At 38.2% G+C, this 18,240-nt stretch overlaps 2 protein-coding genes across 2 annotated transcripts; both read right to left on the bottom strand.

Moving 5' to 3' along the window:
- Positions 1–1,003: 1,003 nt before the first annotated feature.
- On the bottom strand, positions 1,004–14,380 carry LOC307019664 (5-hydroxytryptamine receptor 3A-like). The gene is made up of 13 exons (XM_079650677.1): positions 13,709–14,380; positions 13,288–13,448; positions 12,613–12,823; positions 11,652–11,942; positions 11,001–11,207; positions 8,718–8,878; positions 8,572–8,616; positions 8,065–8,171; positions 7,691–7,860; positions 7,192–7,355; positions 6,447–6,657; positions 3,937–4,143; positions 1,004–3,579 (listed from the first exon to the last, which is right to left on the bottom strand). The coding sequence occupies exons 1-13, from the start codon at positions 13,803–13,805 to the stop codon at positions 3,272–3,274; spliced, it is 2,340 nt and encodes a 779-aa protein (XP_079506803.1). The 5' UTR covers positions 13,806–14,380; the 3' UTR covers positions 1,004–3,271.
- Positions 14,381–14,382: 2 nt separating this feature from the next.
- LOC307033929 (5-hydroxytryptamine receptor 3E-like) lies at positions 14,383–15,836 on the bottom strand. The gene is made up of 4 exons (XM_079672562.1): positions 15,707–15,836; positions 15,407–15,451; positions 15,143–15,252; positions 14,383–14,561 (listed from the first exon to the last, which is right to left on the bottom strand). Exons 1-4 carry the CDS (start codon positions 15,806–15,808, stop codon positions 14,393–14,395), a joined length of 426 nt encoding a protein of 141 aa, XP_079528688.1. The 5' UTR covers positions 15,809–15,836; the 3' UTR covers positions 14,383–14,392.
- Between the last annotated feature and the right edge of the window lie 2,404 nt (positions 15,837–18,240).

Here is an 18,240-nt window from a genome sequence, read left to right as displayed (position 1 = left end):
AGAGGGAACGGAGGTTACGGCGGCCAGGTGCAGGATCAGAAGTTATTAGGTTGTTATGTTTGGAAAGGGGTAGCGAGAATGAAATGAAGAAGTGATCAGATGTGTGGAGCGGGTTTACAGAGAAGTTAGAAGTAGTGCAGTTCCTTGAGAATATGAGATCAAGGACATTGCCAGCGTTATGAGTTGGTGAGGATGGAGACAGTGAGAAAGCAAAGGTGGTTAACAGAGATGTTAGTTCAGCTATCTTCCCTGTCTGGAGGTTGAAGTCTCCGAGAAGTACAGCGGTAGGGCCATTTTCAGGGATGTGTGAGAGGAGATTATCTAACTCCGGTAGAGAACAACAATGGTTAATTGTATAGGATGGGTTTCTGTGACGGCATGGAATTCAAAGGTGGAAGGAGTGAAGGTAGCTTGAAGAGGGAAAAGCTCCAGTTGGGAGAGAGCAGGAGACCAGTGCCACCTTCCTTACAGAGCCTCTCCTACAACACACACGAACGCGCACATGACCAATGAGGGTACGAGATAAGTTTGTGCACAGATGGAAGGCTGACAGGCAGGTAGGCCATCCAGTTATTTTAGCCGGGCCGGCTAAAATGATTGTTCGTGCTTTTTACAGCGCTACGGCTTCCACAGATGACATTTGTTTATGTATTTATTGTCAAAGCATTTAATATATTCATTGCTATCGGGATGTTAAGAGCATTCCATGGAATATAACAAAAAGTGTTTCTGAAGTGAATTACCTACCCTACCTTTTAGAATCAAACATTTTTTCGCGGCCCACATTCAACCATAAACAATACGGAGGCTAAATAAAGTGTGACAAGTTGTAAATCCAGTAGAACAGACTGTTGTCAAGGACTGTAATGATCGTTGCTAAGGAGGATCAAGAAAGAAAGGAAAAGAGGTTTAAAATAAAAAAACAAATCTTAGTAATGAAAATGTTTTCACACATACAGTATAATGTTTTGCAAATTATTTGTCGGCAAATATTGAATTGACATTTACACCCTTTAATATTTTATTTTGGCTTTGAGATGAAGACCACACACAGTTAATAAATACAACTATTCACCTGGCTAAAATACATATTTTTAAAAGTCAATCAAGGAGTAATCTTAATTTAAGGTGTTTGAAGAGTAGACACAAAATACAATTTATTTTTGGAAATTATTGCTACAAAAAAATCAAAAATCAACACGCCATGAAATGGGAAATAATTAGCTTTATCGAAGAGTGAGAACCTCTTAAGACCCTGGCACACCAGGCAGTCACCAGAGAACTCGCCGACGCTGATTGTTGCGCCGGCGTGTTCTCCTGCGTCTTGGTCATGTTTTGCACTGGAACACACGGCAAAGACTTCAGCCGAGCACGTACGAACTGCGCATGCGTGAGTGGCAATAACTCTCCTTACCAGCAGGCGGCGGTAGTGTGTATTCATCATTCAAAAGAGGCAACAACCGGCAGACAGAGAAGAAGAACAGACTGCGTGATCTAAACAAACAACAAATAGCGTGTGCGTTCCATTTTCACTCTCGTCCATCGAAAACATGTTTTGTGCGGTACTGGAGCTATCAGCCATTGGAGTGTTGCTTGTGGAAGACATTCTCAAGCAACCGTTTCGCTTCTCATGCACTGATTCGCTAGCTGAACAGCCAATCAGAGTGATTTCTTTGACCGACTGCCTGAGGCCGACGCACGGCCGATTCAACATGTTGAATCAGCCGTGCGTCGGCCATGAAAGGCCAAATAAGGCGTGTCACGACCGACGGTGCACACCAAATTGAGTTTGGGCGACAGGGCACGCTTCGTCGTCCGACTAACGAAAACGGCCGATTTCGGCCAGGTTTGTCCGGGCCTTTAAGCCCCAAGCCTGTTTTTCAGGTTTCAGGCTCGAAAATGACATTCCCAGAACAAATGACCATATCTTCCCTTCTAAAAGGGTTAAATTAATAATCTTTTTTCTCAAAGTAATGATAAACCTGTGAGTTGGATGTAGAACAGTCAGAATCAATATAGATGTTTTTTATTTTAAAGAAAATTCAGATTGAACTTGGTAAAAAACTGTAAATGATAGTGCCCGTCCAAAAACTATGTTGTACTTACAGTGAAAACTAACCTTGGGTGATGGGTTAGTAGACTAAAAGCTTTAGGAATCCAAAGTACAACATATAATAAGTACCCTGTATCAAGATTGATGAAAACAAGTGATATTTGACCTTTATAGACAGATTTAGCAAAAAAAAACCTCTTCTGGGGCCGTTTGGGTGGATTTTCCTTATCTCTGGCCCCCCTTCTTCGATTTTGACATGTGACATCTCTTTCTGACCGTTAGAGCCAATAGAATCTAAGGGAAATCGTCCCGCACACACTCATGTTAAAAAAAAAAGATGGCGTCTTGGCGCATTCAATCTTGCTACAGAGTGTAAGAATGGCTTGCTCTACTATTTAAAAACGGAATTGCAGTTTTATTGCTTATAGATTATCAGAACATTTCAAAGGGGACACAGCCACATTGGATATTAACCTATGGATTAACTACATCATCGTTGTTATCGTTTTAATGCCATTGAAGATCAATTTTGACCAGACAAAACCAAGGTAGCCTAAGCCATGTTAGCGTTGTGGGCTACCTAGCGCCACTTGTTTTGATGTACGTTTTTGTTGATAACGTCGCGAGTTTGTATCTTTCAGTTTTGAGGTGGGCCCCGTTAGATTCTGTGTCTTTATGATCATAAACAATGTGTTGGATGTGCAGCTAGCATAAGTAATAAGGGAGCTAGGAGTGATTTTCGATGCAGTAATAGGTTAGCATTTTTCGCCCGGGGCTAATTCAGAGGCTCACTGTTAGCATTGTGTGTTTTTTTTGAAAAAAAAAATGAAAAAGATCAGTTAAATTAGTTTTTTCCTGTTATATGGATATAAAATATTCATAGTTTATTAAATATTAAGGTTCCTTAGACGTTGTTTCCTGCAAATGACGTGATTTCGGCCCCGGAATCGTCCGTGGGGCTTAAGAGGTTGGAACAATAAATATGCTTGACATGTTGTTTTTGGTGGTATTTGGTTGTCAACCTATTTTTGTTTCTGAAATGTTGAAGTAATCCTACTGTATCTTTATTTCTTCTGTTTTTGTTTTGTTTTTGTCTGAGATGGGAATGTCATCTCCTATGTGATTATTATGTCCATGTTTGTGTCTTTAGCCTGTACGGCCCACTTGCAATGCCTTCTAGTGGTCCGCGGCCCACAGGTTGGGAACCGCTGCAATAGGCTAATCATACATAATCATGCTCCTGCTCCAGATACATATAATAGTGAAGAAGCTGACAATTATGAAGACGAGGTACAAGCCGAACAGCAGACGGTCGATGACTATCGCGATCATTTGCCATTCCTGAGAGGAGGTGCTCCCCTGGAAGTGTTTGTCCACCTGGAAGCGGATGGCCAAAAGATCTCTGCTCAGCTTCCTCAGTTCTTCCAGGGCCGGCTCCACAGGCTGTTTCTCTGGAGATGTTGCCCCAGGGGCGCGCTGAAGATGAATCGCTGAGATGTTGTTGAAGCTGAAATCCTTTACTTTTTCTGTCAAAAACATGAACAGCTTCTTTGAAATCGAACATATGTGACATAGACAAACTTGTGCCGAAAACGTCTATTTCCCAGTCTAATAGATTATCCAATGGATGTGGTGAATAGTTTCTTTATGGCAGGTGTACTATAAAATCATCATCAGGACACTTAAAACATTCAATTGTTATCCTACTGCTTGAAATCTCTGCATAAGCATAAGGTAAACTATAGAAAACCATGACAGCAATACTTTGAACACAATCCAACCAAAGGGGGCTTCTGGAGCGACATGTGCACACCAGTGGAAAGATTGTAATTTTTGAGTAAAATATTAATATATCTGTATTTAATAAAATAATAATAACAAACCTTTAGCAGGAGAGAGGACGACAGTGACTCTGTTGCTCTTTTTCTTTGGAGGGAGACAGACAACGACAGCTAGATATCGCAGCATGATGACACTGAGCCAGTGAGGGACAGCACTGTACTGACTCAAGCTTAAATGCACATAAGTGATCAACACCGTCTCCAACAGGCTGGCCACCATCAGAGCGAGACTGAGGGAGAAGAAAACATCTGCAGTAAACAAAGAAAAAAATCAAACAAAATCATGGAGGATTTACCACATTTCTCATTAGGTACTCTAATACATACGTAGCACTGCTGGACTCAAAACTCAAAACATGCAGCAAAAGTTTCCCTATGGTGCCCTTCCCGTGTATAAAATGTGATCCAGTTTAAAAAATATATTTTAACGTGCCCTGGTGCTCCTTTCAAGTGAAGGAAATGCAAATGACCTCTAGGATGTCCTTAAAATTACCTTTTAATTTCGTCGCCCCTGTTCCTCAGACAGCCTGGGGCCACCACTGCATATTAGTAACCCTCTTAATCGCTTTAGTCATATCCTGGTTATAATCTCATAGGGGAAATACTGTTTACATTCAACTTGAATAACCTGTTAAGTGCTTGTATATTTAATACTGGCGTGCCTACTGTAATAACCAGACCATAACCTTAATATTTATTTCCAATTACACCCACTAAACAAAGTCATTGAAGCGTTTTTATACAAGGAGGAACGGAGAAGGGAGAAACCCATTGGCAGGTTGAGGTTTTTGTCAAGCTGGATCCTTTGTTTCATTTTTAGCATTTATGTGGGAGGGGGGGGGGCAGGAGCTCCAACAAGCCGTTTAGGACAGAGAGTGAATACCTGGTGAATACACATACTATACAGAGATGCTGTATGAGAAACCAATGTGTTCAATGTGTTTGGAACATTGAACAATTTAAATCTATTCTAGTAGACCTCAACAATGGAAATATGATCAGTAGAAATGGCCATGACACGGGACCTTTAAGTCCTGAGAAAGTCAAATAAGACGGTGTGTAAAACTACACTGCCCAGCCCCAAAAAAGTAACCACTTTGATTTAACTAGGCCAGTATGGACTTTCCACTGGATAATAACCGCAGTGATTATTATGTTTTAGCTGAATACACCTTTTTTTTAACCCTAACTGATGCACTGATTGGCAGCTGATAGGAATGACATGATTGTTAATATTATCATATTAATTCAGACAAACATCGATTCGATGAGACAGTTAATTAATGTAGTTATTGCAGTATTCTGCATATATTTGGTACCCCTTCTGGTCTAAGAGTGAAACAAACTCATTCAGTTATTGTTAATTTAAAATTCATTATATTATTGCCACCTTATATATTTATATTTAAGGATTTACTGTTGTGCCACAATAATGTCACCTAATGTTATTTAGTTAAAATATCAATATTGTGGCTTTCCAAGTTAACATTGATTGATATGACTGCGATTAAATCAGTATATACTTCTGCTAGGGTATGCCACCCCTCAAAATCTCCTGCCACTCCATGAATATGTTTCTAGATCCGCCCCTGCTGTGGTCTACAGCTTGAACCCTTTATTTCTTTAGCATATATTGGTTTGCAAATTAAAAGTATGCCAAATTAGTTATTAATATGATTATTTTGCAATGCACCTATGGATATAGAAACAACTATCACTGCTTTATTTTTATACTGAAAAAAAGCCTAAAAACAGCGTTTCTTAGGCGAGTTCCACAATTATGAGGATGGACTTTTTTCTACGATGTTTGGACGTTTAATCGAGATGGACATCGGGGATAAAGATACACCGGGTAAGGGTAATTCACGATGAACCCAAGATAATACAAGTATCGTGTGTGTTCTAAGCTAAGACTGGAGTAGCCTACCAACGAAATTCTACTATATCCAGAAATGTTATAATAAATACTTTGTATAGAGTTTTTGAGTTGCCTTTTGCATATTGTGTGTGTGTGTGTGTGTGTGTGTGTGTGTGTGTGTGTGTGTGTGTGTGTGTGTGTGTGTGTGTGTGTGTGTGTGTGTGTGTGTGTGTGTGTGTGTGTGTGTGTGTGTGTGTGTGTGTGTGTGTGTGTGTGTGTGTGTGTGTGTGTGTGTGTGTGTCTTTTGGTATTTTTTAGAAGATGTGGTTAATAAATTATTCAAACATATTTGTATGTTGTCACCAAGTGCTAGCTTGATTATCATCAAACAAGTAGCAGTAGCCAAGTTTTGCAGAAAATGTCCTCCCTGTCACTATATTTCAAAGTAACAGTAATTATTTGACCAGAATTTCATGAGCCGGACCAAAATATGCGTCTAATAATTTAACAAGCCATCATTAAGAGTCAATTTTTTAAATCCTGACTTTTTTTTTTAAATATACTAACCTGGCTCAGATGACACCCAATGCTAGGAATGACTCACTTAAAAACACATACAGGTTTGAATTGTTGATGTTCCTTCAAACCTCTTTGGAATAAAATGAGTAAACATTTCACAGCAGGTGTGACTCACTGATGAGAGGCGTAGTCTCCCCAGTGGTTGGCAGCAGGTCGTTCACGATGAGCAGGAAGACGGTGTATCCCAGGATGAGGGTCATCTTGAAGGAGGACCTATCCACACTGTGGGGGGGCAGCATGAAGCTGAAGAGGTCCACTGTGATGAGGAAGCAGCTGGGGATCAGCAGGTTCACCACATACAGGATTGGTCGACGTCTCAAAATGATCTTGGGAACGGACACAGGTACAACACCTCAACATTTTTGTTGGTCTTTTGAGATTGATATTACGTTTTTGCTGAGCTCATCAATTCACTTTGGGTTTCTTTTCACATGGTGTCAATAAAAAAAAAATGCAATATGTTTGGCATTTTTACCTGCATACATCCCCATTGATATACATTTGTATGTGTACTAGGCCTATATTTTTGTATAACCCGCCCCTTTCCTTTTTAAAACATTTCCACATTGTGAAATTCTGTGCATTGAAAAGTTTTCGCTCCTTATATTGTGATTTACTAGTTGTCCTGGTTGCAATCATCTATTATTAATCCCACCTGGGCATCTTTTGTATCCTCTACATCCTCTTCATGCTCGGAACTCCATAAAGGAAACTTTAAGTGTGTTGATTTATTTTAAACTCAGAGTATACTATGACTTGTCTATATTGTATCAAATAAGCATGTAGTATGGGATTGTGTGCAGCTATATCTAATCAAAAATGAGTGACCATGAACAATGTTAGTAGTTAAAAGTGCTTACATAGTATTTGATCTCTGAGTAGCTTCCCTCACTTAACACCAGTTGGGCGTCAGGATTTACATGGACCCCTATGAGCGCCCACTCCCCGTTGGTCTTCGAAACCTGTAAGGACTCCTCCAGGATCTTTTCAGATGAAGAGCCTTGAACCATCCTGATGTCTGTATCTTAAATAACATTAAAGGCAAAGTTTTAGTTTTTAGTAGTTTTTTATCTCCCCACACAAATTGAGATATTTGGACCCTTTAAAAGGACTTTACACAGTTTAAATTGTACAATTTGTGATTGTGTCAACAACAAATCTGATATTTTGTGTAACCTTGTATCACACACATTTCTTTATCAAAACGTTAAGTAAAAATAAGTTAACCTACAGTAAATAACCGCAGTGACTGCTTATACATTTTGTATTTTATGCGTTAGTGATGTTTGAAAAAAGTAGTGCAGTTTTAAAAAAAAAAATAGTTTTGAACAACTGTGTTTAATGTTTAAGCAGGCTTACTAAAGTGTAGATAGGATCCAAAGGTCAGTGAGCAGTTTTGGATATCAAAGGGGAAATTGTAGATATTCAATATGCAGGAGCTGATCACTGCGATCGGTTTATCATCAAATACATGACCTGTGTTGTTAATGTAGACATAGGGAGTTTTGTGAGATTTGTCCTCAGTCATGCTGTAAAAGAATATAAAAAAACATTTTATATATTAGGAAATAAACTTAATACCTTTTATGAGGAGAGAGGAATACAAGTAAAAGAGGGTTAATATCCCTCTCCCACAGCCCACTCTTGTCATTGTTTATTTACATTTGTATTTAATGTTGTACTCTGAGAATTTTAAAAAATGTTTTTGTTGGAAAACTGTCTTTTTAGCTTACAACTCTGCAATGTGGACGTCTGGAATCCAAAGCTTCTCTCGTGGGACAGAGACTCTTGAGGTTCCACATTCCTTGTCATCCCAGCTCAGTCCCTCTATATTCCACTCCTGCATAAAACAGATCAACATCCAATTGAGGTACAGCTTGAAAAATGACTTTGTTATATTTATGTGTCACTACCTAAATTCACGACAGCATCGTTCGATCCAAAACACCACTATGTCATTATTTAAGTAAGTTTATTCCAGTTATGTCATTTTAAACTATTAGGCATAAAGTGTATTACAGTAACTTGATAAGCCATTCACATATTATTTTGAGTGTTTAGAGAAATCCAACACCAGACTTTTACCCCTCAGTGCTATTCAAAAAGATACACCTCTAAATGTGCGGTAATGCAATCATAATAAATAAAAATAATTGCAACAATAGCATACATAATCAATGTAGTGGATTTAAATAGTCCAATACTTAGTTGATGCTTGTTTCAGTTTTCTAAGATCTTACCATAACTTGCCATATGAGTGTTGCCAGTGATTGGGATTTTTCCTCCTGCAGGTGAGAAAAGGTTTTAAGTAAATTAGCCGTTGATGACTTATAAGAAAACGTTGAAAATTGAAAACGTTTTTCAGCAAAGGCATGAAAAGACTTACCACTCCTATTATTCCCACCACAGTGATACTAATGGTTATGTTAAGTGGACTTGAAAAACTATTAACAGGTCGCAGTAGTTTTTTAGGGAATAGATCCTTCTCAAGTTCACCAAACAAGGATTCAGGTGTAGGGCTGGTGCAGTTCAATGTTGCTGCAAAACCTGAGTTTAAACAGAAAGCATCATTTGTGATAAAGCTCAAATAAAGGCACAGTCCCAGTTTTTTTTAATGGTTTGGACATCAAAGCATAGCAGATCTTTCTTTGTTTGCTGTATACGGTAAAGGTATACCAAGTGGATTGTGTTCAGGCTATTTTATTATTGGAAAAACAAAAGGGCTGTTTTTGCGATATTAATGTCCAAATCCCAAAGTGGGAGCACTGGTGGGTGCTACGTCCTGAAACAGGGTTTCAATATAAACGTCCGACATAAAGACTCCTCACCCCTTCTTAAAATGGAGTATAACAAGATAATTAACATGTGACATGATTAATCCGATATTTATTTTGAAATTCACAACAACATTTATATTATTTAGAAGACAATACATTTATTGAATTTAACTTTAGTTTCTAATTAAGTATTTACTGACAACAAACATAACAGTACATTTTTAAATGAATCCTTATCATGTTATGTATTTAAAAAAAGTTCCCAATGTACCATGAGGACCAAATGTAACTGAAGTGCACCTTTTAAATTTAACAGATTGTTTTCTTTGCCAATTGTGTTAGTCAATGTGTCTTACCGTGAAGCAGCATGAAACAGATAAAGATGAGCTCAGCAGAATTCACTTCTGTCATTTTCCGTCAAGGTTAAGCCGTTGTCTTGACAAATGTCTCACATTACAAGACAAAAGTCATCAGTGTGCTCCTTCAAATTAAGACTTCTTGGTGGATCAATATGATTTTAGGAGTAATCCCTTTAAGTGTGTCTCCTCCGCCAGAGGCAAATATTGACTGTAGAATTTGTTACATCAGCACGACCTACTGTAGGCTAAGCCCTATAGTGTACTCCTAGTTGTTTCAAGGAGCCATTTGTCTGATGCTTTTGCATAATGAATGTTTGGATTGTACAACAGGTTTTTAAATCCTCTTCTTGTGAACTTGAATTAGATGTCAATATGTTTTCCTTTCAACTGAAGCCAAGGCAAAAAAAACAGCACTGTATACACAACTATGCTTTTATTAGTTATTAAATGGTTTAGTATTTAACCATGGACATCATTTGCTCAAGACTCAGAGAAAGCTGAGGGTCATGGGAATGCAATCAGGCTTGCAGACTGACATTGCCATCTCCAGAGCCATGATGCTAGCAGGACTCAAAACAGCCAAATTACATTGAATCCTCATTAATTAAATGTTGCTAAAGTATTTAGGAAATAACTTGTCTTTTAGTGCTATTATTTTCCCTGCTAACAAGTTTGGGTCCATACGTTTTAGAGGAAAGCTCTATGCTCAGACTGAATGACCAAATAATTACTACTCCATTTCATTTATTCCTGGTAGGTGTTTTCTGTGGTAGATTTGGTTTGTGACAACCAAATATAAGCAACTGAAGTCATTTTTAATAACAATAACGCTTTGTTAGGCAGTGTACAGTTACCATGGTTTAAACCCATACATTCACATAAAACTAGATTCAAAAATTGAGAGGACATTATGTTTAAGCATGTATTGTTCATTTCAGTTAGGTATTTAGACAAGGATGTCTGCTGAAATAAGATTATATTTCTTCCTCCAACTCCATAACTGTTCTGTGTAAATATGTCTTAGAGGATGTTACAAATTCAGAGGATTTGTTCAATATAAAAAGCTGAGGCAAAATAAGATTTATTGAGGACAACTTATCTTTATATGGAAACAAAAATCAAAAGTCAAAATGTCACCACATTGTAAGCAGTCTGTTTGATCCCATGAGATCATTGTTGCCTGTCAAAGATAAAAGGAAGAAAAGAGACTGGGTCTACTGATTTATTTGCAGCCTTTTATTGTTGTCATATTATCATATATAACAAACATGCACTCTTTCATAGTTTCGCTTAGCAAAGAAGTTGAATATTAGAGGTCTGATAATTGTACCCTGTGGGACTCCGATTAGATTTATGAACAACTTATGTTCAAGATCAAAGTAGTTATTATTTAGTTTTTTCAAAATAACTTCAGGACACAAAGTGAAACACAAACATCACATATTGTTCTGAAATCTAGTTACACAGATTGCTTTTAAAATGATTACTTAGACACACTATGAACCGTCCCTGAATAGATCACTTAGGTCTGGCTGATCCAGACACACCACATGCAGATGATGACCATCGCGTAACATGAAATGAGCAGCAGATAGACGCGGAAGAGCAAAAAGTCAAGGACGTATCCTACTTGGCACCACTGGTCCGTCAGCTCGTTCTCCTTCTGCAGCGAGATGAGATGGGCACGAAGGTCTCCCAGATATTGACAGATCTGTTTCAGTTCAGGTATAGAAGCAGCACCTGGCAGAAGAGCAGTGATAGGAGGAATCTGGGTGTACATCCAGTGAATGCCAGCGGTAACTGTTAAAACTGACAACTTTAGCACGTGCATGACTAAATTAGAACAATAGGAAATATCAGCATATCTGACCTAATGGTGAATTAAAGGCTGCTTACCATGTCAAACTTACAACTTAAAATACCCCCCAAAAGACAACTTTTGTTGAGAATAAAATTACATTTGACTTACTAACCAAATAACATAAAGCAAACAAAAATGCCTCACATGTAAGAGACTAATTAAATCACAGAAGAAGCTAAATTGTGTAATTATAGTTATATTTCGTTGCCTGACATACATCGATTAATTGTTTTTCATAGATTACAGCTTGTATTTCTTATTGGTCAGGCCGGTTGGCAATAGTAACAGCGAAGTGGTATTTGTAATGGACAGAGTTTGATTACCTTCGTTGGTGTTTGGGTGCGTGGCAGGTGTCTGGATGGCTGGTTGGATGTTCCATGACTCCGAGTTGCTATTTGAACTTTGAGGTTTGTCTTCCTGTGGTTCAGAGGGTGGCTGGACGTCCTCTGGCCATTTGTAGCAGATAAGGTTGGCTATGTGTTTGAGGACAACCACTCTCACCCAGTTTGGGACTTCTTTAGATTTCATGGAGCTGTGGTGGAGGACATTGGTAATGATGACCGTCTCCAGTAGACTGATGACCATGAGGGCCAGACACACCGAGAAATAGATACCTAGATTAAAGGAGAGATTGAGAGATCAAAGGATGCATATTAAATATCTCACATATACAAAATGTAATGTATTTCCTCAGTAGCAGAAGGCAGCAAAAATATATCTGTCCATCAGTACAGTTACTTTGTACAGTGATTTATTTTAGAAAGTATCCCTCTTATATTAGGCAAGGCACCCGTTGATGCTATCTTAATACAGCCATTGGCCACTGAAAAAGCTTCAATCAACCCAATTACACTGTATGTTTTTAACTCTCAACATCATCTCCAAGGCAGAATTTAGGAAATGTAAAAAATATACAATTATATTACATTTCATAAAATATGTAATGACTGTTATGATAACATATTAAAATATGTTAAAACTCAGAAACTCTGCTAGATCCAATACTTACATTTCAATTCCTTTCAGTTTATATATCTGTGTTAATTATCTGATAAACACTCAACAGGACAGCTGTGTAGTTTTGAAAAAAGCAAGGGGGGGAAACTCAAAACTTAATTGATTGACTTTTGCCACTTAGGGGCAAATTACATAAACGTATTGAAACCATTTAAGAAAAATAGATAGGTGGTGGTTGGAATCAGCTACTTCATTATCATGATGTTGGTGATGGTAAACCTACAACCCAGGCTATGATAATGCTCAGGTTACGTCACGACCTCTGACCTATGATGGGCGTGCCGTTGGCTGTGCTGGGCAGCAGGTCGTTCATGATGAGCAGGAAGACGGTGTAGCCCAGGATGAGGGTCATCTTGAAGGAGGCGCGATCCACACTGTGCGGGGGCAGGTAGAAGGACATGATGTCGATGAGCATGAGAAAGGAGCTGGGGATCAGCAGGTTGACCACGTAGAGGACCGGCCGCCGCTTTATGACCACCTAGTGAACAAGGCGCAGTTTAAAGGATCACCTTTACATGTGTTGGACATCAACAACATTTTTTTCCAAAACATGGTACGTTATCTGTCATAACATATAATGAAACTGACTTATCTTAGGAAAATATGCATTCGGAAGGAACATGATATAATGACAATATGTTGTTATTCTTGAATAACAGTTTTATTTTTGCTTTTTTAATTACGTGTTAAACCTGCAATAACGGATTTGGCCACTCAGGGGCAGCCCAATCAAGTTGTAAACACAGCATTGACTTATAGGTATATACTCTCCCATTGTCCTTCTCTACTGATATTGAGCATGTGTGGTGTTTGTTGCTTGGTGTCTGGAGGTTTGGGGTTATTTTTTATCTACATATTTGAACCTCCTGATCGCCTCTTGTGCTGCTTAAATCCTGTACAACCTTACTATCATTGTGTTCCACTCTTTATGACTACACTCACCCAGATGGTAATGATGTCCCACTGGTCGATCCCAAACTTGAGGATGGATGTCTCTCCCAGGATGTCTACTAGCTCCCACTCTCCGCTGGCTTCCAGGTAGCGCTTTGAATTTCCAGACATTTCCTCAAAGGTCAGAGCTGGACCCAACCTCACATCCCTTACTGTGAAAGAAAATAAACAATGAGAGAGGGAAAACTATTCAAATATAGCACCATCCAAGTGAATCTATAAATCATTTATAAGTTACTCTTGCAAACTACTTGACCTATGTGCCTAATATTGTATGTGCTCATTTAGGACTGTATGTTCCATAACGCCTGGTGGTGGCCGTGATTCACACTTTTTGCGAAAAAATATATTAAATTAACAAAGAGACCAGATGAGTTTGTGATTGTGTACATTTTAGAACGTTTTTTCTTACTAGTGTGCATGTAGGAGCCAAATGTAAATGAGCAATTCTGCACATCAAAAGGAAAACTGAAGATCTCCAGGTTGCAGGATGAGACGAGCCGAAGCATCCTGTCCCAGCGGATGTGACCGGTGTGGTTGACGTAGACGTAAGGACACGCTTGGGAAACATCGTCATCCACACTGGGAGGGATAAAAGACACAGGTTGAAGTAAAAGGACAAAGGTGTAATTTCTTAAGGAAACAAAATCACAAACAAAACACTTTCACAGTTCATTCCACTTCTCTGCTCTCTCAGCTTTGCAAGCTGTCTTGTCAGATATGTTTTCAACAGATAAATAATCACACTAACAACAAAATTAGATGGCCATATCCTACACTTGCCTGAGCAGGATCCACTAATCCACCTCCTTCCCCCTACTTTCTAGTTCTGAAAAAACTGTGAACAGTATGGTCGGTCCTGCATATCTATACCCTGAACCGTCACAAGGTGGTATGTGTTTTCAACACAGAGGAGGATCCCAACCTGTGGCTAACTTTTGACCAATAGTAGACCTATTTGCATTTATGGAAAATGTCTCCGATGACTATGGTATCATATTAAAGATAAGCAATTCTTCGGATGAGCCTCATGTACGTGCTGCCATACAAGGGAGCAATGATGCAGCTGGTGCACAAGATCACGACAGAGCAGTTTTCATTTTAGAATCACCTGATTGTCAGTGGGCAGGCTTGTTTCTGGCCCTATTTCAGATGGGACCTGAAGGTCTTTGGCAGCTTCAAGATGTGCAAGAAACTCTGGTCCAGGCAGGAAGTGGGATATTTTTCCGTCAAGATCTGTCTCTTGGTTGCAGCTGAATAGTGGGCTATAATTACAATAATATTTACAGTTCTGACTTTTTCCATTGGAAACCTATGATCTCCAGTCTGTTCCAAGTGCACAACTCCAAAAGCAAACACGATACATGCTATACTGTACAGACTGTGTCAAAAATGATGTTTCCTTGGCCTTATACCCACAACTATAACCAGTATAACCTCTTATTTAATTTTGGCTTTTTTAACACCGCCCTTAATAAAAAGATTGCAGAGATTGTTTGACGTAAAAAGCAACCTAATAATATTTGTATCAGCTTTTTTTCTTTGTAGTGTAATTTGGCTGTAGTGTAATAATGTATTTATGCTCTATTTGTTCTTAAATGTCTTTTGCTTTTAATCTGTAAAGCACTTTGAATCGCCACATGCTGAAAAGTGTATATAAATAAAATTGCCTTGCCCTTGCCTTGCCTTGCCTTGCCTTGCCTTTTCTTGCCTTGCCTAGTGCAACTTCATTATCGTATCCTAGGATGTAGTTCAGAAATGTTGAAGTTCATTATGAGCCATACAGTTTGTGACAAAACCCTGAAGGGACCATACATAAAAAACTATGTACAGCTGGTTAACTTACAACTCATAAACAATGATGTCTGGAGACCAGAGCTGCGCTGCGGGGAGAGAAATCTTGGTGACGCCGTCACACTCATCAGGGTCCCAAACCAGAAACTCATGTCTCCAGTACTGCAGCGAAATAAAAGGAATTGGAAAAGTTTTTTTTGCCTTGAAATTTCATAATGTCTGTATGTGATACTTCTGTTGTTACAGGCACATGAAACATCAGATTCCATTTCATTTTTCACAGTGTATTATGTCTTTCCGTGCTAAATAGGCCTACCTGTCTCAGCCACAAGAAGGTAGTGAGTATTTGGGTTTTCTCATTCTGAAATGTATTAATCATTGGTTAATGTGAAGTCCTAATGCAATGATTTACAGCAATTCACATGATTTTGATATTATCAAAATGTATTATCAATTGCAGAGATAGATCTTTGCAAAAATATAGACAATATCATTACAGCAATCTTCTTAGATTAAGTTCCCTCTCTCTACAATAATGAAGGTTCTCTAAGAGCTTCTTTAATCTGGATTTAGTTGGATGGATGGATTTCTCTGATCCGCTCACGGACAAACTCACCACCCCCAGCACAGCATACAGGGTGAAGGAGATGTTACTTATGGTGGGGTTGCTGAGGTTCACTGCTGGCCTGAAGGACTTCAGGTCAAACACAGCCAGCATGGACTCATGGGTCGGACCGCTTTGTCCCTCTTTGCAGGTCAGTTTACCACAACATAGAGACACTAACCAGAGAGAGGCCGTTTATAAAAATAATTTACTCAATATAATATTATTGCAAACATAAATAAGATTAACTGAAAATAACATTTTAGACTTGAAAAAAGCGAGCTTTGTCTGAATATAATTGTATATTCGTATCAATATTATAATATTAATTTGAGTAAAACTATAGGACAAAATAGATCATAATGACATTCTTATATTCAAATGTGTATAATATAGCTTAATGACTCCAAACTATTTTTTGTAATGAATATATTACTCTGAATGATTATAAACGGTAAATAAAGTGGATAGATGAATGATAGATAAGTGTTTTTCTCCATTTGTACATTCTCATATCCAAGCAGTTATAATTTACTTGGGTAAAACACAAAATATGACATATCATTGCATTGTAGGATCATTTAGACTTGAAACATGCAGGATGAACTAGAAAGAATGTTTTCTGTTGCAGAGCTAAACATGCGTCACTCTGAAAAAACGTAATATGTAATCATGAACAATAAAGTAGTACATAGAAATAGGTCATCATTACCTGCAATTAAGAGTGAAGCTGAGATTATGCTGATTCTCTTCAGAGATGGATTCATGCTCAAGGTTTTTGATGAACTAAATATCCTCCACAACCAACAATCTGACCAGGAGTAAGCTAAGAGCTCCTATAGGCTGTTCAAATGTACACACACTTGTTTTTTGGCACCTAGCAGGACATTGAAATGACTAACAATAATTCCCTTGAGACTAACCCTAATGTTAACGACACCCACTACAGTACATGCCTTACTAAGTTAGGCCCTCAACTTTTGGACAACCCTTTTGTACCCAAATGCTTACTGAGTTCTCGTAATGTCATCAGTTTTGTCCCCATAACATGAGTTATAAAAACAGAAGTAGGCCTACAATATCAAATATATACCAAACAAAATATTACTTTTGTGTTGTGGAGATTGTGGACATATTTTCTTTTATTAACTTATTAGAAGTATATAATATATTGCAGACTCAAGCACATACTGATTTCGCTATCCTTCTGAGGACAGTCAGTCTTAATGGACCAACCTTATTAGAAAATAAAAGTGAATTACAGTATGTGCAGATGGATCATAAACACTCTGAATAACATAAGACTTGTTGTTCCACACCTCCAGTGAGCATTGAACCATTTTATTTTTCAACACCTCCACCTATGGGAGTTAAAATCTGTTCCAGTTTCAAGTCGTAGGCTACCAGGTGCTTAATTATGGTGTTATATTTTCTAGAAAGTTGAGTGGAGGAACACATTTATTTCAGTTCGTTTATGCTAATTATTCATTTTCGAAATTGCAGGGTTTGAAGCGGTGACCCTGCGGTTTCCATATGATCCGTAGTCTGAGATTTCACCCACCCCAAAACAGTAGTTCCCTGACCGGGAATCGAACCCGGGCCGCGGCGGTGAGAGCGCCGAATCCTAACCACTAGACCACCAGGGACTAACTATGTGCATAGAAGGACCGGAATAGAATTTACAGCTGAGTTGTTTGTACCTCATTCGACGTGATTTTGAAGGGTATGGAAATTGACGAAACCAAACCATGATGCGAGTAGCCACTCTACCGACGTGGACGTGTTATCATTCTTCGGCTCTAACCAAACCTGAGTTCAAAAAGAGAAAGAAGGAATCTAAATTCACAAGACAGTCCAAATAAATATATAGGCCTATCATATATAAATATATTTTATATATGTGTTCTCTCAAAGGTTAGTCCACCTTCGTAGATCTACTACAGGATTAGGGTAGAAACTATTCATGAATTATTCAACAAAATGCTTTATGACATCTACACACTTAATATTGATCCATTTTATTTTGTTTTCTCTTGTATTTTCTTCCCAACATCTTGAACTTTAAAGTTTGTTATCAATGGAAGTTAAACCAAGTTTTAAACAGATCCTCTTTCTTTTTTATTTTACTGATTAAGTAGGCTCGACTATTATAAGATCCTATACTTTCTTTCTTACCGTGAAGTAGTGAAAAATAGATGAAAAAAAACATCTCTATGTCTGCCATCGCGTCGTTGTCCCATCAACTTAAGGCAAATGTCAACGGTATAAACAAATTGTGTACCTTTCTTCTGATTGGCTTAACTCAACTCACAGTTTTACTTATGAAAGTATAACATACTTGTATTCTTTATATTGCATTACCATGTTAATCAGGTATGTGTTGTGGCATCTATGAAATTGGTGAGATTGTGTGGATATATTCCAATCATCTGTTTTGAAACTCTAGCTCATCACTCATATTCAATCATTTATCTGAATATAAGATGCAAAAAAAAAAGACACACACAAGGGGAAAGACCATGGCCGCTCCTTTATTACTGTTGAGA

The sequence above is a fragment of the Notothenia rossii genome, assembly GCF_949606895.1.
Source record: "Notothenia rossii genome assembly, chromosome: 1".
Classification (NCBI taxonomy): Eukaryota; Metazoa; Chordata; class Actinopteri; order Perciformes; family Nototheniidae; genus Notothenia; species Notothenia rossii.
This window is presented reverse-complemented; position numbering and strand designations above follow the sequence as displayed.

Coding starts and splice junctions, on each gene's coding strand:
- LOC307033929 (XM_079672562.1), bottom strand. CDS start 15,808: ATGCTGGCTGTGTTTGACCTGAAGTCCTTCAGGCCAGCAGTGAACCTC. Junction 15,253..15,406: donor CCTTCTTGTGGCTGAGACAG/GTAGGCCTATTT, acceptor ATTTCGCTGCAG/TACTGGAGACATGAGTTTCT. Junction 14,562..15,142: donor GACATCATTGTTTATGAGTT/GTAAGTTAACCA, acceptor TTGTAATTATAG/CCCACTATTCAGCTGCAACC.
- LOC307019664 (XM_079650677.1), bottom strand. CDS start 13,805: ATGCTTCGGCTCGTCTCATCCTGCAACCTGGAGATCTTCAGTTTTCCT. Junction 11,208..11,651: donor GCACCCAAACACCAACGAAG/GTAATCAAACTC, acceptor CTCTTCTGCCAG/GTGCTGCTTCTATACCTGAA. Junction 8,172..8,571: donor CACTCATATGGCAAGTTATG/GTAAGATCTTAG, acceptor TGTTTTATGCAG/GAGTGGAATATAGAGGGACT.